This window comes from Spermophilus citellus (genome assembly GCF_964194105.1).
Source record: "Spermophilus citellus genome assembly, chromosome: 6".
NCBI classification, from domain to species: domain Eukaryota; kingdom Metazoa; phylum Chordata; class Mammalia; order Rodentia; family Sciuridae; genus Spermophilus; species Spermophilus citellus.
Window position 1 is genome coordinate 22897541 of NC_138187.1, and position 26510 is coordinate 22924050.

General features: G+C 43.1%; 2 protein-coding genes across 7 annotated transcripts in view; one reads left to right on the plus strand and one right to left on the minus strand.

Annotated features, from left to right (window-relative positions):
* Nucleotides 1-13044, minus strand: part of PSPH (phosphoserine phosphatase) — a 36047-nt gene extending 23003 nt beyond the window's left edge. For 2 of the 6 annotated variants that reach the window (XM_081299476.1, XM_081299475.1), the window contains exon 1: nt 12555-13044. Coding sequence is in view for 3 of the 6 variants with exons in the window: in XM_081299473.1 (XP_081155599.1) it covers nt 4354-4501 (148 nt within the window). In the remaining 3 variants the exon portion in view is untranslated. Of the gene's footprint in view, nt 1-4332; nt 4776-12554 lie in introns of those variants that run through there. The other 4 variants (XM_081299473.1, XM_081299472.1, XM_081299471.1 and 1 more) reach the window with 4 other exon arrangements.
* Nucleotides 13045-13221: 177 nt separating this feature from the next.
* CCT6A (chaperonin containing TCP1 subunit 6A) lies at nt 13222-25502 on the plus strand. Its single transcript, XM_081300469.1, has 14 exons — nt 13222-13467; nt 13652-13715; nt 16609-16743; nt 18012-18185; nt 19044-19147; nt 20166-20276; nt 20524-20683; nt 20773-20855; nt 21802-21898; nt 22154-22301; nt 22803-22936; nt 23791-23893; nt 24481-24553; nt 25112-25502. The coding sequence occupies exons 1-14, from the start codon at nt 13331-13333 to the stop codon at nt 25182-25184; spliced, it is 1596 nt and encodes a 531-aa protein (XP_081156595.1). The 5' UTR covers nt 13222-13330; the 3' UTR covers nt 25185-25502.
* Nucleotides 25503-26510: the final 1008 nt, after the last annotated feature.

A 26510-nucleotide genomic window follows, 5' to 3' on the forward strand; every position in this document is an offset into this window, starting at 1 on the left:
TTCCACAAGAACACCAGCCTTTAGTAATCCCAGCTCCTTGTGAGACTGAGGTGGAGGATTACAAGTAACAGGCTGGCCTGGGCAACTTAGAGAGACTCTGTCTCAAAATAACAAAAAGAGCTGGGGATGTAATGTGGCTCAGTGATTAAACACCCCTGGGTTCAATCCCCAGTACCAAAAAAGGTGGGGCGCTGGGGTGTAGCATTCTACACTCAGAGATTCAACCCTCATTACCAAGACAAAAAAAAAAAAAAAAAGAACATCAGCCTTGACTGGCAGGAGACCTACATTCCCTCAAGTAATGCAAGGACTGAATCCCACATCCCCAGCTGAACACTGGTTCTGACTTCTCTCTTAAAATTGTTGACACCCGCCCTCTGTGTTGCAATGAGGTCCCCAAGACAGAGAACACAGGACGTCTGAGACAACCCCTCAACAGATTCTTTCCCTACACCCTTGCCAGGAGGCCAAGCTGTATGACATGACCATAACTCTGCTCAGGCAACACTCCTGCCAGGGCCTGTGCCTGCCACCTCGGGTTACAAGGGTTTCAGCTCCCTCTCTGCTTGATTGACCAGCACAGCAAACTTGATCTCAGATTCCTTTAGCTCTTCCAAACCTGCTATGCCTCCTTGTTCACTCCCTTGTTCCCTCTTTTCCTTGTCTCCACCAGGAATGACTCACAGTTCATGCATATTCAAAAGTCTATGGGGAGGGGGGCTGGGGATGTGGCTCAAGCCATAGCGCGCTCACCTGGCATGCCTGTGGCCCTGGGTTCGATCCTCAGCACCACGTACAAATAAAGATGTTGTGTATGCCAAAAACTAACTAACTAAATAAATATTAAAAAAAAAAAGAAAAGAAAAGAAAAAAGTCTATGGGGGGAGGGCTGGGGTTGTGGCTCAGCAGTAGAGCAGGAGTGAGGCCCTGGGTTCCATCCTCAGCACCACATAAAAATAAATAAATAACATAAAGGTATTATGTCAACTACAACTAAAAAATATTTTTTAAAAAAGGCTATAGGGGAGAAAATCTGCTGAGTAAGTTGCTTCAAAGTAAATTGTGTACATTAGAATTTCACACAAAGAAAAATCGTTGCTGGGAATGAACTCTGGATCCTCCAATCTGGCTCTTGGGGGAAGGGAGAAGACAGGACTAGGAATTAAAAAAAAAAAATCCTGGAGGGAGGAGAAAGTACTGGGGAGTTACACTGGCTGAACTATACTGTTATACTGTGTGCACATACGAATATGTAACAACAAATCCTACTATGTATACAACAATAATGCACCAATAAAAAATGTGGGGGGAAAAAATCCTGATGGAAGGATCTATGATTCAGGCGCAGGCTCAGTCCCAACCAGGGTGCCAGCGTGATCCAACAGATTTAAAACAAAACATAATAGAAAACATGCTGACAAGCCCTTCTTAGGCTTAGCTCCAAAGTACAAAAACAGGTTTTCCTTCAGGGCCAGTCTTAGGAGGCCTAATTTTAGATAAGAGGGGGAAAATATCTTCTTTCCCAAACAAACTCTCCCAACTTTTCCATCTAGTATCTTGCAAGAGGCATCTAAGATCACTCCACCTCCTTCACCTTTTGAGGATCAACCTCTGATCTTCCCCTGTGAAAGGATAGATAGGAACCAGCATGGTGCTAGGAGGTGAAACACAGCAAGAGAGCAAGTATGTTGGGCACTCTGGAAGCAGAGGCAGATTTGTGCAGGCCCCTGAGCAGCACACAATGAATTATGGAAGCTTTCGAATCAGAGGAGAGGAAAAGACCCTTCCTGCAAGCACGACAAGCGTCCATAAGTCCCTATTCCAGGGCACCTAAAGCAAACAGGACAACTGGCTAAGAAGCAGGCACGCCTCTGGCAATCCAGATGCTGTGTCCGCCTCCTGGGCAACAGTGGATGGTTGTCTCTTCAGGTACAGGCAACTGCTAATAGAGAGAAGCACCACAGCAACTGACTACATAAGACTCAGTGACTCATATCTCTCCGGTGCTGGATTCCCTTTCTGAGGGAAACTGCAAACTTTTTTTTCTTCTTTTAGTTGTAGTTGGACACAATATCTTTATTCCATTCATTCATTTTTTTTTTTTTTAATGTGGTGCTAAGGATCAAACCCAGGGCCCAGCACATGCTAGTCACGTGCTCTACCTCTGAGCCACAACCCCAGCCCCAAACTGCAAACTTCTTTAGGAAGGATCTGTGGGTTCTGCAAGGGCCTAGAAAGAAAGAAGGAAGATGTGTACCTGAAGGTCCAGACACATGACAAGAAAAAGGAGACTGGAGCCAGGCATGATGGCGCATGCCTATACATTTATGTGTGTATGTGTGTGTGTGTATATACATACATATAAACATATGTATACATACATACATATATATAAAAGGGCTGGGATGTTGCTCAGTGGTAAGCACTCCTGAGGTCAATTCCCAGTACAGAAAGAAAGAAAGAAAGAAAGAAAGAAAGAGAGACTGTGGATCCACTGTCCCTCCTGTTGGGACAGTTACAGGAACAGTTCAGATGCCAAGTTCCCTAAGACCACTCCCCTGGAAGATGCCCTGCTTCTGCCTTCTTCAAGCTCTTCAGAGGAACAAACACTTCTAATGGCTTTGATTCTGCAAGTTTTAAGTAAGATAGAAAACTGAAGCAAAGGGAAAGAGGATCTGTTGGAAGAAGAAAATGCAAATAAACAAAGAAGTAGACTCCTGACAGGAGTCTAGGCCAGGTGTGAGGGTGCACACCTGTAGTCCTAGCTACTTGGAAAGCTGAGGCAGGAGGATTGCAAGTCAGGGGCCAGCCTCAGCAACTTAGTAAGACCTTGTCTCAAAGTAAAAAATAAAAAGGGCTGGGGGTGTGACTCAGTGGTTAAGTACCCTGAGTTCAATCCCTGGTACCAAAAACAGAAAAAAAGCAGAAAAATCACAGAATGTAATTTCTTATTCACAATACATATCTCTGACACAGGAATTCTATTCAGAATATATAAGGAACTCCTGCAACTCAGTAAGACAACCACCTACTCAAAATGAGCAAAAAAGACTTTAACTAGACATTTCAAAAAAGAAGAAATGTAAATAATCTCAAAAGAAGAATGAATAAAACGAAGAGAGACAATGCCATGTGATGATATAGAGCGTCAACACTCATGAATTGCTGGTGAGTTTAGCAACTTCTGAGAAAATCAAACACACACTTACCACAAGTCCCAGCAATCCCACTCTTGGAGATGTGTCCAAGAGAAATGAAAACATATTCATAACAGCTCTATTTGGGATCACCCCAAACTAGAAACAACCCATGTGTCCACCAACAGAAAAATGGATAAACAAATTGTGGTATATTCTTACAATGGAGCACTACTCAGTAATAAAAAGAATGAATGATACATGCGACAACATAAATGGATATTAAACACACACACACACACACACACACACTTTTTACAAAAGAAGCCAGACACAAGAGTACGAGCTGTATTATTCCACTCACATGAAACTCTGGAAATACAAATGCTATAATGACAAAGATCAGATCAGCAGGAATAAGAGCCAGGTGGGAAAGAGGCCCTTGTAAGGTTCAGAGGAAATGTCCTGTTGTGGTGATAAGTGTGTATAAATTTGTCAAAATTTATCAAAACGTGCACTTAATCTGGGTGCATTATGTTGCATTAAATTATACATTAATACAGCATTGGCTTTTAAAAAGTTATTAGGGGTGTCAAATTATTTCAAAATGTTTAAAGTCCTGATTGGTTTGTTTCACTATCATGAAAGTTAACAGGACTATAATCATTATTATACACAAAACCTACCTGGTAGTTGTAATAAAATACAGAAATCTTGGATTTTGCTATTTTCTGCCCTGACCCTCTACCAATACCAGCCATCAAACATTCAATGAATAACTAAAATATGCAAATCATGTATAAAAATAAAATTTAATGATTTTAAACAAATCTAATGAATGAAAGAGTTAATTAACTCCCAAGGTGAAGCTTTATCTTTATAACAATGTATCTGGTAAGCATTCGTCTAAGATTCTACTTCTTATGGCAGAGGTGACAAAGTCAGACACTTCAAGTTTGGGGGATTTTCCCAATCTTGGGTTGATGGTTCTTCTAGGCGGGATTGCATCATTCATTCATGCAGTTTGGTAATATAACTGTGGAATAAAACAAGTGAAGCCATCCAAAAATAAACTGATGAAAATAAAGCCTTGGGATGCCAGTCAGGGGCCAGCCTCAGAAACTTAGTAAGACCTTTGCCGACTAAGGAAAGTAAGCTAGTCAGAGAGGCCCTGGGGAGAAGGGTCAGACGGCACCTCGGGAAGTCGCGCACTCACCGCGCGGCTGCAGCTGCACCTCTCCGGCTGCACGGCCCAGCGGCCCCCACTTCCAGGCGCAGAGACAGGTGATCGGTGCGGGGAGGCAGGGCTCTGACCCAGCCTCACAGACTGCTGATTCGTGGGGCGGCGCAGAGCAGCTCCGCATGTGCTTTCCAGACCGCGGGCGGCAGACCTCAGCTCTGCACCGCCCGGCAGGCCCAGGCCCCGGCCCCGCCCTGGGGAGGGGCTCCCGGTGCGCCCCTCCTCCCTCCCGGCTCCATCCCGCCTTCTTCTGGGCCCCGCCTCTCCTCCGGCCCCGAGGCTGCAGAGCAGACCTGTAGTACTCAGGGGGAGCTTTCCCCGCAGAGCCTGCCACCTGCAGCACCTCCGCTTTGCCAAGGAACGAAAGAGCTCCCCCACTCCCCACTGCCAGGCCACTTGGGAAAAGGGCTGCAAAAGAAGCGAGGCACCTCTGCACTGATTTTGCAACTAATGAAGTCCCTAGGGCCCTTTTCTGAAATTCACATTTGGCATTATGTATGCTCTTGTAGGTCCAAAGAATTTTTTTTTTCCTGGGTGCTGAGATGGAACTCCGGGACACGCCTACCACTAAGCTGCATTCCAGCGCTTTTCATTTTGAGACAAGTTCTCGCCAACTTGCCCAGGCTAGTCTTGAACTTGCGATTCTCCTGCCTCAGCCTCTTCAACAACTACTCTTACAGGTAGAGGTAACTCAGCGGTAGAGTGCTTGCCTGCACGAGGCCCTGAGTTTGATTCCCAGGACTTCAAGCAGGGCGGGGGGGGGGGGGCACAAAACTACATGAGTGCCAGAATGAGCCTTCAGGAGCAGAGGTCTGGAGCTAAGCACTGAGTACACCAGGACACAGCCTGAAACCTCTGGTGCTAACTATCTGGGCTCCAGGCTCCCTCTAAGCAGAGAGGATGCAGGCTGAGGCAGGCTACTTGGTTGCAGCATCCCTGCCCTTAGCCATGGAACCCCTCAAAATCAGTTCTATTCAGTAACTAACAAGAATCCTGATGCTGTTAATCAGCTGCGCTTTTGAAGTTCTACATTCCCAGAGTTTAGTAGTAAAAGAAATGGCTGCAGATTTGGGGCACACCCATTTTAATTTCTCCCAATTCTAGAGGAGATGGTTCTGCTGAAGGATGGAGAGGAAGAAATTCTGATGTCTGTTGTTTTGGTTTTTGTGCTGGGGATTGAATGAAGGACTTCGGGCAGGCCAAGCACATACTGTACCACACCAGCTATACCCCCCATTCTAACGCTTTGAAAGAATGAGATAAAAATATGGGGGAGGGGAAAAGAGGTCTGAAATAACAATCTTGTCAAGAACCTACATATATTGTGTACTAATTTTCAAATAAGTGTAGTAAAGGACACAAGATGGTAAACTCCAAATATCTGTATTTAAGTACAAATGGTAATTGAAAATTCAAGTGGAAAAGAATCTCAAGAATATGAATGACCATAAGTTAATTTATGCTGTTATTCATATTTTGTAGATCTTTATTTGTTCTTGTGGCAGTGGGTATTGAACCCAGGGCTTTGTGTATGCTAGACAAGTGCCCTACCACTGAGCTTGATTACCAGCCCAGTTGCACTGGCTGGCCTCAAACTTGGGATCCTCCTGCATGGGCCTCCAGAGTATCTAAGGTTACAGGTGTGCCCCACTATACCTGGCTTCACAGATTTTCTCATTCAATGGATTTCAGACAAAATATTTATTTTGAACAAAATCTGTTAGCTACTCAGGGTACTTGGATCCACCTCACATTCGATACCTGTGCTAATACTTTTGGGCATGAGAGGGCAGTGTTGTAGACACGACTCAGTGATGGCACACAAGCAATTAAAAAAAAAAAAAAGCTGGGCTGGGGATGAGGTGAGGTGGTTGAGCACTTGCCTGGCATGTGTGAGGCCCTAGGTTCACCTCTGGCACTGTGGGTGGGGGGAGCTGACCAGAAGAAGCTAAGGTGTGGCTACATACACATGTAACAATCCAGCTAGACCAGGCATAACTGTATAACGTGATTAAAATATGCTTCATTGCTGTTCTGACTGGAATAATGTCAAATATCACACAGAAACCAATAAAATATAGTATAATGAGGCCATAATAAATAATATTAGTACATTCTTCCATAAAGTTTTACTCACAATTGGTTAATAAAAAATACCACAGGTAACATTGCTTTCCTGAAAGGTTTTCTATAGTTTACATTTTTATAAGCTAACGAATTTTCTGATTAATTATATTACAATCATGTCATGCAGTGCTAATAAAATATCCTTCTAAAATACAACCCATTGGAACAGGCACTCTAGAAACCACCAGGATGTGTGTATGCATACAGAAATGGAAATTTGCTTTAAAGAACTGGCTCACAACATAGAGATGAGGTAATCCCAGCTCTGCAGGGTAGCCAGCAGGCTGGAGACCCAGGGAAGCACTGCAGTTCAAATCCAGAGGAATTACACTGCCAGAGTTCCTTCTGGCTGGGAGGCCAGTCTTTGTTGCATTATGGGCTTCAACTGATGAGACTCACATTATGAAAGGCAATCTGCTTTACTCCACGTCTATCTAGTGACTTAAATATTAATATCATTCAAAAACATCCAGGACAATCTCTGACCAAATAGCAGTGCACTGTGACCTAGCCAAGCTAACATAAAATTAGCTAACACAAGCCTACCCTTTGCTTGCCTGGCACACATGTACAATTTCTTAAATGCAATCTCCAAGCCAAGGTAATAAGAAGGCCATACTTATATCTAATAGGACACAACTGTCCTGTGAGCAACAAAAAACACTAACCCTGTCACCACATGAGAATGCAAAGTCCTTAGTGATATTTACTCTTGGTCTCTCATAACTGAAGCTCCATTATAGAAGGCCGACACTATTAAACACTATGACACAAAATCAACACATCCTATGCAACATGATAAAGAGATGAGAAGGAAACAAAGGTATTTGCTTAATACACACTGCCACAGTTTCAAGCTCAGATGTCCACCAAGAGCACACGTTAAAGGCTTGGCTACAGCTCAAGCTGCTGCTGGGATGACGAAATCTTTAGGAGGTGAAGCCTAAGGGAAGGAAGTCAGGTCATTGGGCCATGCCCTTGAAGGAGATATTGGTACCCCAGCCATCAGGAAGTGATTTTCTTTGCCACTTGCTTCTGGCGCTAGCACAGGTCCAAAGTAATAGAGCCAAGCAGCCATAATCTAAAACCTCTGAATTCATGAACCAAAAAACTTTTCCTTTTCCTTCTTTTTTAAAATTTTTAATTGTAGATGGCCATAATAAATTTATTTTTATGTGGTGCTGAGGATTGAACGCAGTGCCTCACACATGCAAGGCAGGCACTCTACCACTGAGTTACAGCCCCAGCCCTTCCTTTTCCTTCTTTATAAGTCATTTTTCTCTGGTGTTTGGTCTCAGTTATGGAAAACTTCCTAACAGGGGGGAAAAAAAACCAACCAAATGGAATTTTTCCTGTGACCATTGCTGACAATGTGGCTCAAAAGCATTTAGAATTTGTTTTCAGGATAAATTAGGAGAATTTTGAAGGAGCAGACTAGACAAAGCCTAGATTAACTATAGGCAAAGCTTAAATGGCAGTTCTAGTAATAGCCCAAAAGACCAGAATGATGACAGTAACGTGGGTAGGCTATACCCATGAGGTTTCAGATGAAAATAAGAACTATCAGGAATTTGACTAGAGGTCACCCATGTTACATTCTGGCAAAGAGCTTTTCTGTACATGGTCCATGCCCTGAGACTTCGTGGGAGGCTGAGTTTAAAGATGACAGACTAGTTTATCTTCAGAGAAAATCTCTAGACAGTACAGCATTCAGGCTATGGAATGGGTATTACTGGATGTTTTCAGCCAGATTTAAAGTGAGGATTGGGAAAAAAAGTCAAAAGAAAATTTTAGAAAATTTGCAATTTGGTTAAAAAAAAAAAAAGTGTGACTAGTTGTGACCAAAGAGGGTGGAATTGCTAAAGAGATTAGCAAGATTATAAAGAAGCCAAGTACTTTGCACTGGGATAACAGGAAAGATGCCTTGAGGGCATCTCAGGAACAGGCAAGACCAGACTCACTGCAGAGTCAGGGATGTAAAAGTGGAATCATTTCAAAGGCATTAATTTAAGGAGTGAGCCCCAGGACACTACTCATATAGGGTGGCCTAGCAAATCGCTTCCCCAGGATTGTTTCCTGTGATCAGCTTTCAAGGTGCTCAGACTGCTATAGCCATGGTTCAAGGGGTCTCTGGAATGAGTCAGGTCAGCAGCAGACCTTGGCTTGGTCCACATGATGCTAGAAGCATCCACCAGGATTTCAAAGGAAAGCCTGATAGACCAGGCAGTGTGAGGCAGGATCTGAGTTTCTGCCAGCAGTCCCTGAAAGGGCATTGTAGGAAGCCACAAGAGTGAGGCCAGAGCTGCAATGGAGATCCCAGGGAGTTACGGATGCCAAGAAGGTGGAATGCCTGCCAAGAGAAGTTGCAGGGAGTAGGCAGAGCTAGCCCAAAAAATGGCCATCTTGGCTGCAATTAGCAAGGCCTAGGGACAGAGCTGCCCAAGTCCTTTGGAGCTCACATCACATCATGTGTCCCAGATACCAAACACACACGGAGCTACCGAAATTAACATTGTCCTGCTGAGTTTTAGTCTTGCTTTGGTCTGACCCTTCCCTTTTTTTGCCTCATCCCTCCTTTTGGGAATGGAAATGTCTACCCTGTCCTATCAATGAATCTTGGAAGTATGTAACTTACGTCTTGATTTTTATAGGTTCACAATGAAGGGTTTGCCTTGAGTCTACCAGGAGACTTTGGACTCGGACTTTTGAGCAATGCTAGGATGTTCATACTTTGAAGATTCTCGGAGATGAGCTAAACACATTTTGTATTGTGAGATGGATATAAGCCTTTGGAAGTGAGGAAGTATGCTACAGTTTGGAACTTAAATGTCCCCCAAAGACCATGTGTTTTTAAAGGCTTGGTTGCCAGACGGTGGTGCTACTGGAAAGGGGTAGAACATTTAAGAGTTTGCCTAACATTTAGGAGGTGGACCCTAGTGGAAGGAAATTAGATCACTGGCACCAGGGATGGGGGACATTACCTTGAAGAAGTTAGTGAGACCCAGCCCCTCCTCTCTCTTTCTCTCTCACTTCCTGGCTGCCATGAGGTGAGCAGCTTTGCTCCACCACACCCTGCCCACATAAGGTCAAGGTCCTATCACATGGACCTTGCCATGGGACCAAAAGCAACAAGTCAAACAGTCATGGACTGAAACCTCCAAAACTAATCAAAATAAATCTTTTCTCCTAAATGATTTTCTTAGATGTTTTTGTCATAGTAATGAAAAGTTAACAAACACATACATACAAACACATTCATGACAAAACAAGTGTGTTAACCTTTCACTACTGTGACAAATACCTGAAAAAAACAACTTACAGTTGTGAAGATTTATTTTGCCTCACAGTTTTACAGGATTCAGTCCCTGGTGGGCAGGTCCATTGTGGGGGGCCTGAAGCAAGGCAGAACATCGCGGCAGAGGGAGTGGTGGAAGAAAGCTTCCCAGGTCATGGCAGCCTGGAAGCAGAGAGGGGAAGGACCTGGAGCCCTTCCAGGGCTCACCTCCAGTGACCTACTTCCCACAACTAAGTTCTACCTCTAAGTAGTCCATTCAGGTCTCTATTAATCAATGGATTAATAGGTGGATTAATCCACAGATGAGGTCAGAACCCACATGATCAATCATTGCCTAAAAGTCCCAACTCTGAACCTGGATGCATTGGGGACCATACTTTCAAAACATGAGACTTTGGGGGGGACAGTCCAGATCCAACTGTACAATAAGAAGATTAATCATGACAAATATAGGCATCATTTCCGTATATGGTCATGCAGTGATAGATATATTTATAACCAATTTATTCCACGGCTCATTCCATATTCTTTTTGCCCTCAGCAAGCACCTTATCTGACTGTGGTTCTTCATTTGAAGTGGTGTCCTAAAACTTTCTTCCTGAAGGGTGTGGGCCATTAGAAGTTCTGCCTGCATTGGGTCATATTTCCACAGACCAACCAGAGTATAATAAAACATACCGAGGGATGTCCTAAGGAATCACCTGTGTTTTAGATGTACCCTAGTTTTACCTCCATGATGGAGTATCAGTCCAATCTGCCTTCAGTAGTTAGGATAATACACCCTAGCCAGCACAGTAACGCTCCTGTCTATTCTTCAGAGGCATAAAGCTCAAAGTGGCTAAATGGCAGTCTTAATTTCCAGTTCAGATGATAATTACCATGTTTCCTAGTAGAATCACTCCTTCTTTTGGAACTAAGACCTCTAGGCAAGCAGAGAATAAGGTCACGGGCACAGGTGGCAAAACTTTTGCCCTTGGGTCACTAGGGGTCACTCCCATTTCTACCCCTTGGTTCCTGGTCCACTGCATCCTGTAGGAGAAGCAGTAAACGTGATCATGGCCAAGATTTGAATACTGGAAATGGGGACAAGAAAAAGTAGACAGAGGCAATGTCTAAGAACTGAAAGGGAGTATTTGAACAAGGGGATTGAGACAAAGGGAGGAATCAAAGATGGAAGCAGTGTTTAGCTCTCCCCTAATACAACACAATGTGATCTTGAGCTGGTCATTTAACCTTTTAATCATCTTTGCAGTTTGTTTCATTATAACTGATCCATCAACCTCAAAGGATTCTTGTTAGAATCAAATAAGACTGCATGTGAGGGGCTGGGGTTGTGGCTCAGCAGTAGAGCGCTAGCCTAGCCTGTAGGAGGCGCTGGCTTCCATCCTCAACATCACATAAAAATAAATAAAATAAAGGTATTGAGTCTGACTACAACTAAAAATATATTTAAAAAAAAAAGACTGCATGTGAGGGTACTAGGAAAGATTCATAGTTAATCACATGGCTACTTGAACACAGAAGTAGCAATTTGCTGAGTACCTTCTGTATCTAGCACAATATAAAGCATGCTACATAGTCAATCTCAATTTTCCAAGGTTACTTATACCTACTTTCATAGATTAGAAAATTAAGTTTTAGGGCTGGGGATATAGCTCAGTTGATAGAGTGTTTGCCTTGCATGCACAAGGCCCTGGGTTCAATCTCCAGCATCGAAAAAAACAAAACAGAAACATAGAAAATTAAGTTTTAGGGCTGGGGTTGTGGCTCAAGCAGTAGCGCGCTCTCCTGGGATGCATGCGGCCCGGGTTCGATCCTCAGCACCACATACAAACAGAGATGTTGTGTCCACCGAAAACTAAAAAATAAATATTAAAATTCTCTCTCTTTAAAAAAAAAGAAAATTAAGTTTTAAAATAAGTATGTTGGAAAAGAAATAGAATTCAGACTCAAACTGATCTTAGAATTCTTTTTACTATATTACACTGTCTCATTAGGATTATTGCCTTAAATTTTTACTTTTCATTGAAATTATCCTGAATCAAATGTCTGAACACCTGCTGCCACTTCAATTTCTTCAGTCATGAACTGAATGGATCTGTTCCCATAAGGTAGTTTAAGGTTTAACTGAAAACTTCCAAAAGGCATTCTAAACATTTTTTTTGGTGTGTGTGTGTGTGTGTGTGTGTGTGCGCGAGCGCGCGCGCGCGCGCGCCCCCGCACATGGGATAATCTGAATTGAGCCCAGGGGTGCTTTTTCCATGAGCTAAAGCCCCAGCCCTACCTCCTTTTTTTTTGAGACAAAGTCTCACAGTGTTCAGGCTGGCCTAGAACTTGCAATCCTCCTGTCTCAGCCTTCCCAGTTTCTAGAATTACAGTCTAAGCCACCACATCCAGTTTAAAATTCTCCGTTCTTTAAAAATGTCAGCACATGAGCTGAGGTTGTGGCTTAGTGGCAGAGAGCTTGCTTCACACATGTGATGCACTGGGTTTGATCCTCAGCACCACTTAAAAATAAAACAAAGATATTGTGTCTACGTATAACTAAAAAAAATATATTTTTTTGAAAGTTAGCATACAAGAAACAGTCCTTATTACTGTATTTTGCACCACATAATGAAAAATAACCAATTAACCATAAACCTAATTTGATTCAAACTCTGACAACTGAGACTAGAATGATTAAAGCACATAATAAATGAACTCAAAATTTGAAACTCCAGAGAGCAGGTCTTTCCAACTCCCCTTTCTCTACCTGTTAGAAGTTGCCTGAAATTCCAGTCTTCACCTCTGCTCACGGGTTAAGTTTCTCTCCCTGTGCATCTTCACCAGCAGATGAAGAACTGTCTGCAGAACCAATCACTAGCCTCCTACTTTGCAGCATTGTTTCTCAAACTTATACAGATGGCTTTGTTATTCTAATTTCACAAACCCACCTAAAAGCATCATATACTGGCATACTCGCTGCAGCCTATATAACAGAGGACTGAGAACAACTTAAGTGTCAGCAACAAGACTGGCTCATTATGTCATCTCGTCCCCCAACCCCACCCTGGTTTTGGGAATCCAACCCCGCCGCCGCGGGGAGAAGGAGCCCAGGTCGCGCAGAGGCCCAGCCACGCCCGTCCGCGCGCGGCACCTGCAGGCCCTGCCCGCCTACGTTCTCAGGTCTCGGGTCCGCCCAAGTGGACCCCGGCCCCCGCACTCCCTGAACCGCCACAGGCCCAGAGCACAGGCCCCGAGAAGTCCAGCTCCTCCCGAAAACAACAGCGCTGGGCCAGGGCGCGAGGGCGGGTCCGCAGGCGCCTAGCGGCCACGACCAATGAGCGCACGCCGACCGGCCTATGGACCAATGGTGGAGGCGCGTGGCACGCTGGGGGCGGGACCACGGGGGCAACGGCGGCGGTGCGTGCGCACGCTGGGGGCGGGTCCGGCGCGCCCGACTTTTCCAGAAGCTGCTGAGAGCGCCGCCCGGCCACGCGCTGCCGGCTCCGGTTCCGTGCGCGCCCCTCTTCCTTTCTCCGGACAGCTATGGCGGCCGTGAAGACTCTGAACCCGAAGGCCGAGGTGGCCCGCGCGCAGGCGGCGCTGGCGGTGAACATCAGCGCGGCCCGCGGGCTGCAGGACGTGCTGCGGACCAACCTGGGGCCCAAGGGCACCATGAAGATGTAAGGCGGACGGGCGGGGTCGCGTTTCCGCCGGTGTGCGCTCGCTGCGCCGCCCCTCTCCGGCCTCCGCGGGCCTTGGAGGGGTGGGAAGGCGCCCCGGGCCCCGGGGGCTGGCGCGGGAGGCCGGTTGGGTTCCTTGACAAGGCGCAAGCTGACTTGGCGTTTTTGCCCCCCCCCCCAACAGGCTGGTGTCTGGCGCTGGGGACATCAAGCTCACCAAGGACGGCAACGTGCTGCTGCACGAAATGGTGAGGTTCCCGTGCTGGTCAGGTCGTCGTCTGCCCCAGCTCGTTTGCCTTACAGGAGGGATGGGAGAAAATCGTGTCCGAGATGCCGCGCAGACGGGGGAGGACCAGGAGAGCGGCGTGGTCAGGACGGAGTGCCAGTGCTGTGCAGCCAGGGGCCCTGAGCCTGAGTACCGGCTCTCCTGCCACTTGTTGTCTGGGTTAAAGGATTGTTTTAGTTCATTGTCATTTGAGAAATTAGGGGCGGTTGACACAACCAGCTGGGCAAAACAGCAAGATTTTCTGTTTTCAATTAAAATCCCTTCGACTGGGGTCGTAGCTCACAAGACTGATTGCTTGCCTAGCATGTGCGAGGCTCTGGTTCCTTCCCCAACAGCATACAAAAAAAAAAAAAAACAGGAATACCTTTGATACATCTCTCCACCTTAAGTCCCAGGGATCGGTGTTGTTGAAAGGCACTGTAGCACACACCTGTAATCCCACCAATTTGCAAGGCTGGGGCAGGAAGCCAGCCTGGGCATTCTAGGGAGCCCCTGTCTCAAAATTCTTGCTCATATTTGTTCTTCCAAAACTTAGCAGCTCATACACATTTCTTTTTCTTTTTTTATTTTATTTTATTTTTGTCGTTGATGGACCTTTATTTACTTATTTAGATGTGGTGCTGAGAATCGAACCCAGTGCCTCACACTTGCCAGGCAAGTGCTCTGCCACTGAGCCACAACCCCAGCGCCCCCCCCCCTTACATTTCTTTCCTCTAATTTAAGTTGAGAATAGAATTTGGAATTTTGATAGTAGTATCCATGGTATCAATATCCAGATGTTTTTTAATCACAGGATTATGAAATGTTTGTTTTTGCATGGCTAAATGGTAGCCTTTGCTAATGACAAGCAAAGTTATAGTTTAAATTTGTTGTCAGAAAAGCCATATTTTTGACTTTTTAGTTTTGGTTGGTTTTTATTGTAAAATATGACAACTACAGGAAAGCATATTAAACATTTATTGTTTAATAATAATTAACAAACTGAACACAGGAAGAAACTAAGAAAGAAACTGCTACCTCAGAAGTCCCCTTTGCCCGCACCTCTTAAATTGCCATAGATTTTTCTTTTTTTTTTCCTTGAAAAATTATAAATGAACAGAAAAGTTGAGAAAATGAAACATTCACATGCTCTTTAGTGGGTTTTTCTTTTTTTTTACATTTTTGCTTAATTTTTCCCTCTTGATTGGAAGTGAATCACAGACATGGCATCTCATTTCTGAAATGTTCTTTATATCTGGGTGATGGGAATTGAGCCCATTGTCCATCCTAAGTGTGCACTCTCACATTGAGCTATACCTCCAGCCCTTAAAAATGCTCTTAATGGGGGGCTGGGGATGTGGCTCAAGCGGTAGCGCGCTCACCTGGCATGCGTGCGGCCCAGGTTCGATCCTCAGCACCACATACAAACAAAGATGTTGTGTCTGCCGAAAACTAAAAAATAAATATTAAAATTTTAAACAAAAAAAAAATGCTCTTAATGGGTCCATCATCCTCCCAAAATGGCCAAAATGTCGTCATTGTACCTCTTAGCAGCTTTCCTTTTTCCTTTTTTTTTTTTTCCCCGCCCTGGTAACTTAACCACTGAGCCACATCTCAGCCCTTTTTTAATATTTTATTTAGAGCCAGGTTTTGTTAAGTTTATTAGGTCCTCTCTAAGTTACTGAGGCTGGCTTTGAACTCTTAATCCTGCCTCAGCTTTCCAAGCCACTAGGATTACAGGTGTGAGCCACCAGGCCTGGCACTGATGCAGCTTTACATATAGTCTGTGTGTGTTTCACATGTGTCTTTCCTGGCTGGCTGCTGAAGTTCCCCAGGTGCAATGGAAAGATCGTCTTTAATCTATTGCTGTGGGACTGACAGGTGAGCAGCATCACCTACTAGCATCCCTGCCAGAGTGCTTAGCAGCCAGTTTAGGTGAAGTAGGAAGCAGTGTGCAAGATTGTATATGTGGACGTACTGGAGATTGAACTCAAGGGTGCTCTGCCACTGAGCTACATCCCCAGTAGCTGGGATTACAGACATGTGACCACCAGGCCCAGCCGATAGTCTTTATAAAGATTCTGTCAAGGCCTATATTCTTTTTTTTTTTTTTAAGGTGTAGTTGGACACAATGCCTTTATTTTATTTATTTTTTTATGTGGTGCTGAGGATCAAACCCAGAGCCTTGCACATGCTAGGCAAGCGCTCTACACTGAGCCACAACCCCAGCCTCATGGCCTAGATTCTTAATCAGCCAGGCTCTGTGATCCCAGGAACTTGGGAGGCTGAGGTGGGAGGATTACAAGTTTAAGACCAGCCTGGGCAATTTAACAAGACCCTGTCTCAAAATAAGAAGGGCTGGGAGTGTAGGAGTGTAACTCAGTGGTGGAGCACCCAAAAAAAAATGTATCCCCAAAGATAGAGAAGGCTGAGAGCTGTTCAAGGTTAAAGGAGCATAGAAAAACCAAAGGCAGTGCAGGAGATTTGGTTGAATCCTTTGTGATTAAGAATCTGGAGTGGCTTCAGAGGCATGGTGATTTTCCTGTTTTTACAGGAAAATTTTTCTTTCCCACAGTGACTCCTTGGTAGATCTTTGCTAAGAGGGTCCCACTAAGTTACCACAGATGACCTTGAACTTAAAATCCTCCTGGCTCACTTGCCCAAATAGCTGGGATTGCCAGTGTGTGTCTGCTTATATTTTGATCATCATAGATTGATATGCAAAATAGCAATTTGCAAGTTTTTTATTAAAGGACTATTAGTCAAATATTTTGGCAATTAAGGTAGACAGCATTTAAAGAGGTTCTCAACAGATTGGTTTCAAGGTATATTTATTTTAAGTAATGTAATTTAAGTAAATTTTTTTCCTTTTTCAGCAAATTCAGCACCCAACAGCCTCCTTGATAGCAAAAGTAGCAACAGCCCAGGATGACATCACTGGGGATGGCACCACTTCCAATGTCCTTATCATTGGAGAGCTGCTCAAACAGGCAGACCTCTACATTTCTGAGGTACATAGAATTGTCTTGTCTCAATTGTGTGTAAGAAATGTGACGTTTGTAAATTGATGTGCTAACAGTAGCCGAGGCCACACAGCATGTAAAGAGTAGGAGGTATAAATCTGAGAACCTGGGTCTTTATCATGGTGGAAATAGAAATGTGTGATGATGGATATGTTATGGAATCTTTGTTGGCCTGCAAGTTTTTTAATCAAGTTACGTTTCATTTTTTATTTCTATCTAGCTCTACAACAAATTAATAATATGAGATGTAGAGGTCTGAACTAGCCATAGTTACAAGGAAAAGGTCAACTAAATGTTAGACATTTGAGTAAAAAGAATTCTACAACTTTTTGTGGGGTAGGGGTACCAGGGATTAAACTCGGGGACACCCAACCACTCAGCCACATCCCCAGCCCTGTTTTGTGTTTTATTGAGAGACAGGGTCTCACTGAGTTGCTTAGTACCTCGCTTTTGCTGAGGCTGGCTTTGAATTCAAGATCCTCCTGTCTTAGCCTCCCAAGCCGCTGGGATTACAGGTATGCACCTCCACGCCTCACCAAATTCTACAACTTTTTTTTAGCCCTGAATAGTTACAAGTTTAAAGCAAACCTCGGTGAGTAACTAATCCACTGTCAGAATTCCCTGTGAAGAGAGAGCGAGCAGATGTTTAGTCTATATTTATTTTGATTGCTAAAGATGTGAATTAATTTCAGATTGCTTGTAGAAAAGTTAAAATGTTCCTACTAGCTGGGTGTGGAGGTGTACAACTGGAATCCCAGCTACATGGGAAGCTGAGGCAGAAGGATTTCAAGTTTGAGGCCAGCGTTGGCAATTTAGCAGGACCTTGTCTCAAAAATAAAATAGGACTAAGGATGTAGTTCAGTGGTAGAGCACTGCCTAGCATGCATGAGACCCTAGTTTAATCCCCAGTATGGGGGTGAGGGAGTTCCTACTAATAACAGATTTCTAGGGATCACTTTTAGGTTTTGATATTATCCCTGGTGATTTGCACAGCAAACACCCAAGTGTGCTTTATAGTTCACTTGGCTTTCACGCTGTGCTAGAGAAATGTCTGTTCTTTTCCTCTGCATTGAAAGGTATATTCTATTCTTTCAAATGTATTCAGAAAGTCAGCACATCATGCTGCTTTGGTTATGTTAAAAGGCATGAGTGATCCCAAATCGCCCTTCAGAAATTATCTGAACTTCCATGAACAATTGCATCTAATGGAAGGTGCCAGGTTTAGTGGCAATGTTTTGATTGTGTGTGTGTTACAGGGTCTTCATCCTAGAATAATCACTGAAGGTTTCGAAGCTGCAAAGGAAAAGGCCCTTCAGTTTTTGGAACAAATCAAAGTAAGCAGAGAGATGGACAGGGAGACACTCATAGATGTGGCCAGAACGTCTCTCCGAACCAAAGTTCATGCTGAACTTGCAGACATCCTGACAGAGGTATGTGTTCAATTGGTGTGTGTGGTGTAGTAAACATGGAAAATACCTTAGAGCAGAAGCATCGGTGTTCTTAGCAATTCCAATTAGAAGGTACTGTCTGAAACCTTCAGTGTCCACCATTTGAAGTAAGTAGGTTCATTTCTGTCCCGGCAGTGATATTTAATCCAATTCCCTGAAATATGAAGTGAGAAAATACAAAGAACAACTTACCTCACCAGGTTATAAAAATACAATTGGAACTTTCATTAAAATGCTAATAAAACAATTTTTTGAAAGGAATATAAAATGAAGGTTTAATTAGAAAGCTCCTAGTTAATCAGTAATTTAAATATGGTGCATATGTGGTGGTTTAATACATGTGTCCAATGTATAACAATCAAATCAGGGTAATTAATTAGCATTTCTGCTTCCTTGGGTATTGACCTTTCCATGTTGGGAATCTTCTGACTCTTAGTTCTTCATGTAATTGTAGTAAGCTATAGTTATTAGTATTTTCAGCAAAATAGGAGTGGTTATTTAATATTTTAGAACTGTGAATGACTAGAGCCTTTTATTTCTACTGTAGTCTCATTACTCATAGGAAAAAATCAGATTTTAAAGTAAAGAAACTTAAAACTTCTAAAGAAGAACTTCAGTATTTTAACATTTTATTTTATTTTTGGGGGGGGGTATTATTTTTTAGTTGTAGTTGGACATAATTTCCTTATTTCATTTATTTATTTTTATGTGGTGCTGAGGATTGAACCCAGGGCCTCACAAATGCTAGGCGAGCACTCTACTGCTGAGCCACAACCCCAACCCCCAATGTTTTTAACTTTTGCAAATTGAATTTATATAACAGTTGTACTCCTGTTGTAGGCTGTGGTGGACTCCATTTTGGCCATTAAAAAAAAAGATGAGCCTATTGACCTGTTCATGGTTGAAATCATGGAGATGAAACATAAATCTGAAACTGACACAAGGTAGGTGATAGAGTTCTGTTGAACCACTTCTGAGTGTCTGTTGGGGTTGAACCTTGTGCCTGTGAGCAGGGGCTCCACCCCTGAGCCAGTCTCCAGCCCTGAAATAATAATGAAGTGGATTTATAAGTTGGATGTTCACAAAAATATATTTATATGTTTGGGTAAACATAATTTATATGGAATAAATTGCAGGGTAGTCCATTTGTTCCTAGTGATATTTCCTCTTGAAGACCGGGGAGGGTATGCTGTGTTTTTTAAAGACCGAGATAATATTTATTTGAAGGAGGTAATCAAGAGTTTGATGTCTGCCATTTGAGAGTATCTGCAGAATTTTCCATTGAGGATAGTGGTGTTACTCTTGTTGGAATAGCCTGTCTTGCGCTCTGTAATACTGCTTTTTCACAATTGACCATCCCTAGGTTTCACTAGAAACTTCAGATAATTCAAGAGAGAAAACTAATGGTATAAAAATTGTCAGTATAATCTTTTGAGTGTTTCAGTTTTGTCAGTGAAAGAGTCCTATTTTGGAAATCAGTAACTTTAGCCCACTGCCAGCACAGGCTTCATAAATGAAGGTTCAGCTATGTGAGAAATCCGAAGGGAGTTTGAATTAAAAAGACAGATTCTAATTACCTTTAAACCAGCTCCAGGACGGCTTCTCCTACCTCCAGCTTCAAGCTACCTATTAGGGTAGCGAGGTTTACTGAAGAGGCCAGTGAGAGAGAGAGAACACGCCAGGGAGTAGACTTTATTGGGGAACAAAAAATTCTGGGGAAAATCCCATCCAATGAAGTTTAAGGGGGGCAGTGTCCCAAAGTCATGGTGCAACAATTGGGTCTTTAGGGGTAGTAGCCAGACACACCTCCACATGGACAAGCCCTCGGACCTGAGAAGGGTGGGGAAAGCTCTGGACACAAAGATGTGTCTAAGCGCCTCTCATCCAGCCAGGGAGGTATCTTAAATCATGTACGAGGATGGCCTCCCACAAGTAACAATATGAATTCTTGTCTTTTAACAGCTTAATCAGAGGGCTTGTTTTGGACCATGGGGCCCGCCACCCTGACATGAAGAAGAGAGTGGAAAACGCATACATTCTCACATGCAATGTGTCGCTGGAGTATGAAAAAACGTGAGTGGTCGCCCCTTTAAGGGGGAGTGGAGGAGATTGGTGTTTTGCAGCAAGTTCCTTTTGAGATTCGTTTTGCCCACTGTGAAGGCAGTAATAACTCGCTTGGGTTTGGGAGGCCAGGAGCAGATGAATACTAACAATGTACAAGGGGCAGGATTGGGTCTCAGGGACTTTGTAAGCTTTAAGATGAATCAAGTTTCTCAGGCTGCTTTCTTTGCGGTAAACATTTTTTCTCTTTTTCTAACAGAGAAGTGAATTCTGGCTTTTTTTACAAGAGTGCAGAAGAGAGAGAGAAACTAGTAAAAGCTGAAAGAAAATTTATTGAAGATAGAGTGAAAAAAATAGTAGAACTGAAAAAGAAAGTCTGTGGTGATTCAGATAAAGGTTTTGTTGTTATCAATCAGAAGGTGAGAATGAAAATTAGAGTTACAAAAGAAAAGTCTGTTCTTTTCTACTCTTAAGGCAAGATATACTGAAACTGATTTTATTTTTATAGGGGATTGACCCCTTTTCTTTGGATGCTCTTGCAAAAGAAGGCATAGTAGCTCTGCGCAGAGCTAAACGGAGAAATATGGAAAGGTATGAGCAGATCATCTGAATAATGTAAATTTCACTCGTTGGCAAGTAAATTAGGATTTTTCTTTTCCTCCTTTATTTTTCACTTTTTTGTGGCATCATATAAATAACATCTCCCACTTTAAGGACTCCAAGGAGAGGCATTACTGCATTCACACTGTTGTGCAGCTGCCACCAGTGTGCATCTTGAAACTTTTGTCATCCAGATAGGTTACTCCCAATTCTCCCTCTCCTTACCATGGTGAACACAGGTCTGAGTTCAGTGCCTCCTGTAAATGGAGTCATGGTGTTTGTCCTTTGTATCTGGTTTGTTTTATTTACTTGGCATAGTTTGCATGCTGTATCAGGCCAGAATCTCACTCTTTATTCCATTGTGTGTGCCATGTTTTATCTTTGTTCTGTTGGTGGACATTTGGGTTGTAGCCACTTTTTGGCTATTGTGAATAATTCTGTGAGCATTGTTTAGAACAAGACACACCCTACCCCTGGTTTTTCTTGTGAAAAGGTTCCAGAGAGCTGGGTGTGATGGCACGCACCTGTAATCCCAGCGGCTTGGGAGGCTGAGGCACTGAGGCACAAGGATTGCAAGTTCAAGACCACCCTGAGCAACTTACCTAGACCCTGTCTGAAAATAGAATTTTAAAAGGCTAGGATATGGCTCATTGGAGCACTTGGCTAGCACATGCAAGGCCCCAAATTCGATCCCTAATACCAGGGGTGCAGGGTCATATTTGAAGCCTGTTTGCTGACTTTGGGGGAGGGTGGCTTTAACAGGTTAAAAGAAAAGATCCTTTTCTGCTGATTGTTGATGAATGGAAAGGCTTAGGTTGAAATATTTTTGAGAATGCAATTTTAGCCTGTAATTCTGGAGATTTCTTCCTGACAGTGGTTAGTCTCTTTGAGCGTAACTGCTGATGCTGCTGACACGTTTCACACTTTACCCTTTCAGGCTGACTCTTGCTTGTGGTGGGGTGGCTCTGAATTCTCTTGATGACCTCAGTCCTGACTGCCTGGGCTATGCAGGACTTGTCTATGAGTATACCTTGGTAAGTGTGTTTTCCTCCCAAACCTGAATTCCTCAGGAGAAAAGTTTAAATTCAGGATCAGGTTTTTCTTTGTTTATATACGTTTTGTTGTTTGTTTTTTTTCCATTGGCATGGAAAAAAATGACAATCTTTACTAAATTTGGCTTTAATATGGTCAGTATAATTAGTATGATTAATATGCTATTTATCCTCTCCGTACACGCCTCTCCTGTTCACTCTTTGTATATATTCTGTTTTTGAAAATCTCTCTTACAGGGAGAAGAGAAGTTCACCTTTATTGAGAAATGTAACAATCCCCGTTCTGTCACATTATTAGTCAAAGGACCAAATAAGCACACACTCACTCAGATCAAAGATGCTATACGCGATGGCTTAAGGGCAGTCAAAAATGCACTCGATGATGGTAAGAGCTCATTGTGTTTAAATCTTGTTCTTTTTGCTAGTGTAAAAAGCATGGCTGAATACTGTGTACTTTAGTCAGTATTTTACACAGCCAGACACCATGCAAAAGTAAAGTCTTCCTTTTATAATAACTGTGGTATGCTAAGGTTTTTCATAGTGTGCCACTATTAAAAGTGAATACAGACAAATGAACTAACACATGCTCACGAGAGTGCCAGCTCAATTGAACTATTGTGCTGTTAGGTTGTCCCTTTGCATGTGGGTTGGGTGTGTCACTCAGTGGTGGAGAGCTTGTCTAGTAGCATGGGGCCCCAGTTCAGTCCGCAGCTCTCCAGAGCGGACAAGTGTAATGCTGTTGTTAAATTTTTAGTTATGAAAACGGTGGATTCCTAAGAAGTTAATGTCTTTCATAAGTGGTTTTCTATATATATCTTGTTTCCTTGTAATTGGTTCGTCATTTTTCTTGAGCTTATTATCATTTCTCCTCTTCTCCACACAACAGGCTGTGTGGTTCCAGGTGCTGGTGCAGTGGAGGTGGCCATGGCAGAAGCCCTGATTAAGTATAAGCCCAGTGTGAAAGGCAGGGCCCAACTTGGAGTCCAGGCGTTTGCTGATGCATTGCTCATTATTCCCAAGGTGTGAAAACTTGAACAGTTATTAAATACATCAAAACAATTAAACTGAGCAAACCTTTTTGATAATATAGGTTTTCTTCATAATGTGAATTTTGGGTGAGCAGGTTGAATCCTTTTCTACTTGACACTTATACTCCCATCATATCTATATACTTTTTTGGGGGAAGGGGTACAGGAGATTGAACCCAGGGATACTTAACCACTGAGCCTCATCCCCAGCCCTTTTTACTTTTTAAAATATATTTTTTAGTTATAGGTAGATACAGTGTCTTTTTTATTTTTATGTGGTGCTAGGATCAAACGAGTGCCTGAGTGCTCTCCCTCTGAGCCACAACACCAGCCCTTTTTTATTTTGAGACAAGGTCTTGGCTAAATTGCTGAGGTTGGCCTTGAACTGTGATCATCCTGCCTCAGCCTTCTGAGCCCCTGCGATTATACTATCCACATCATCTCAAAGCCTTTTGTTCTGGGAGACTTGACTGTCCTTGAGGTTTTGGATGACAAGAGAACTGTTTTAAGAATATTTGCAGTAAAGGCATTATGCTTGAGTACAAGCTTGCTTTTTGTTATTTTAAACTGATGTTATAAGTTAAAAGTTATTTTAAACTGATGTTAAAAGTTATAAAATAACTTTTTGTTATTTTAAACCACTGTTTTCTGTTTGGGGTTTTTTATGGTGCTTGGGATTGAACCCAGGGCCTTGTGCATGTAAGGCAAACACTCCACCATCTGAGCTATATCCCCAGCCCTCATTATGAGGTTTTGTGTTTTTACCTTTTGGATTGTAAATACTGTTCATTTGTTGTAGAACTTCTTAATTCCTGCCTTTTCAAGAATTAAATTTGTTTACTTTAGGTTCTTGCTCAGAACTCTGGTTTTGACCTTCAAGAAACACTAGTTAAGATTCAAGCAGAACATTCAGAATCGGGTCAGCTTGTAGGCGTGGACCTGAACACAGGTAAGAGAAGGCCTCTCTGTAGGGCAAGAACAATACCAAGCATGTGAGGTCACCCTAGGAGGGTTGGAAAGAGTCTTGGCAAGCAGCTCTGCAACTTGATGCCAGTGCTGTCCAGAGCTCAGGGCTCTGCTGGGGTGGATGCCTGAGTACAGATTTCTTGGAGATGTTGCTGAGTTGTGGTATGAAGCTTTGTTGATAATGAAGGGTTTTTGTATTAACCCAGTCTTTTAATCAGGAACTGATTAAAAGAATATATTATGTGATCAGATTGACAAATGAAAATATAGTAAATAACAGAGGGATGTCCACGCATGTGGTAACCCATGAGATCACCCTGTCACTGGAAGGCATCTAAGCAGAGGTTAGCCACTCATCAGAGGTATTGTGGAGGATTTTGTGTAGTTACAGAGGAGAGAATGGGTAATAAGCAAGTCAGCACCAAACGTTCTTTTATATTTTAAATGTTTTCAGTGGCTTTATTCTGTTTTAGAATTGGCAACACTTCATAAAATAGTGCTCCCTATACCTTTAGACTGTGTCTGATATAATGATGTAGTGTATTTTAAGAAGACTTGGTTACCTTTCAGGTGAGCCAATGGTTGCAGCAGAAGTGGGCGTATGGGATAACTACTGTGTGAAGAAACAGCTTCTTCACTCCTGGTAAGTTGGGGAGAATAAAAATTAAAACATCTTTCAGAGCTAGGTATAGGGGCAAATGCCTGTAATCCCAGCAGCTGGGAAGCTGAGACAGGATTGCAAATTCAAAGCCAGCCTCAGCAAAAGCAAGGCACACTAAGCAGCTCATTGAGACTCTGTCTCTAAATAAAATACAAAAAAGGGCTGGGGATGTGGCTCAGTGGTTGAGTGCCACCCAAAAAAAAAGCTTTCAAAGGGCTGAGGAGGATAGAATTTGGTGGTTGAGGGCTTGTCTAGTACATGTGAGGCCCTGGGTACAGTCCCCAGCACTGCATGGGCAGACAGGATTAAGACTTGACCAAGATGGGCAGCTTGCTTGCCTTTGGGAATCAGCATACTCTTCATGGTGGTACCTTCTGAGTTTTGTTATCCTCTGAAGGATGTAATCTGCTGTAAGGTAGAGACTCAACCAGTCAGCCCTGAGTAGAAAGAGGACATCAGCTGGATGTGTTTTGTATAGTCTAGTTGGGAACAGCAGGTTGAGTTAAGGATTCCTTTTTGAGCCATCTGTTTCCCTTTTAGCACTGTGATTGCCACCAACATTCTCCTGGTTGATGAGATCATGCGAGCTGGAATGTCCTCTCTAAAAGGTTGAATTTAAGCCACTCTTGTGTCATCTGAATCTTGAAGACTATGGAATGATCCTGAGGGATATAGTGGTGGATTTTTGTACCAGCCTCAAATGATTGTTCAAGGAATTTTCTTCTCCCCTATGAAAAAAAAAGATTGGTCACATATTCAAATTATGGTGTGAAATTATAATTACAGTATTTTTTAAATTGCACTGAGTGTACATGCATAAAGCAGGTCCTTTTTACCCAGTGAACAGGATGTTTTGTTTATTACAGTGACATAAAATTACATGTCAGATAAGCACGTCATCTGCCTTATTAAATATTCCTTGAAAAACACATTTTAAGGAGTTGATTATTTCTTTGGGTTTACTTTAATGAAACAGTTTCTTGTTAAACCTTCAAGTTTTATGCTAGTGTAAAGTAACACTAGATGCTGCTGGGAACATAGCTCAGGGATATAGCACTTGGCTAGCACACCTGAGGCCCTGGCTTTGATTCCCAGTACCACCAAAAAAAGGAACATGAATACCTTTGGGTTTTGAAAGATTTTTTATTTTTGTGGTATAAATTTCAACTGGGTCAGTTGGACCTTTTACATGTTTTTGAAGTAGCTTTCCTAAAATGCTCCTCAGAACACTTACTCTGCCAGGTGTGGCAGACACCGGTAATTCCAACAACTGGTGCTGAGGCAAGAGGATCCCACGTTCAAGGCCGGCCTGTATGATTTGGCCCAGTGGTTGAACCCCCCAGGATTCAATTCCCAGGACCACCAAAAGAGGGGGAAAGTTACTTGGTAGTAGATAGGAAAGACCAGTGAGCTGCAGGCCAAGAAACAGCGCAAGTGTAAAGTGGTAAAATGGACGGCTGGAAGACCGATGGAGGTGGTCGAGAGCAACTGGATGAGATGAAAAATTTTTTAGGCTGACAACTTAAAATGATTTTGCGGGCTGGGGATGTGGCTCAAGCCGTAGCGCGCTCGCCTGGCATGCGTGCGGCCCGGGTTCGATCCTCAGCACCACATACAAACAAGGATGTTGTGCCCGCCAAGAACTAAAAAATAAAAAAATTCTCTCTCTCCTCCTCCTCCTTCTTCTTCTTCTTCTTCTTCTTCTTCTTCTTCTTCTTCTTCTTCTTCTTCTTCTTCTTCTTTTCTCTCTCTCTCTCTCTCTCTCTCTCTCTCTCTCTTCCCCCCCCCTCCTCTCCTCTCTCTCTCTCTCCCCTCCCAAAAAAAAATGATTTTGCAAAATACTCAAGCCCCCTGTAGTCAGCTCGTGGTACTTTGGCTTCCTGGAATTGTTGGCGCCAGCGACAGTACCGCATTCTCCAAGGAGAAGCTGTGGCCGGCT

Excerpts from the sequence above, each read along its gene's own strand:
- CCT6A (XM_081300469.1), top strand. The coding sequence starts at position 13,331 with ATGGCGGCCGTGAAGACTCTGAACCCGAAGGCCGAGGTGGCCCGCGCG. Across the intron at positions 13,716-16,608 it reads ACGTGCTGCTGCACGAAATG|CAAATTCAGCACCCAACAGC; the intron begins GTGAGGTTCCCG and ends TTCCTTTTTCAG. Across the intron at positions 20,684-20,772 it reads TTGTTGTTATCAATCAGAAG|GGGATTGACCCCTTTTCTTT; the intron begins GTGAGAATGAAA and ends TTATTTTTATAG.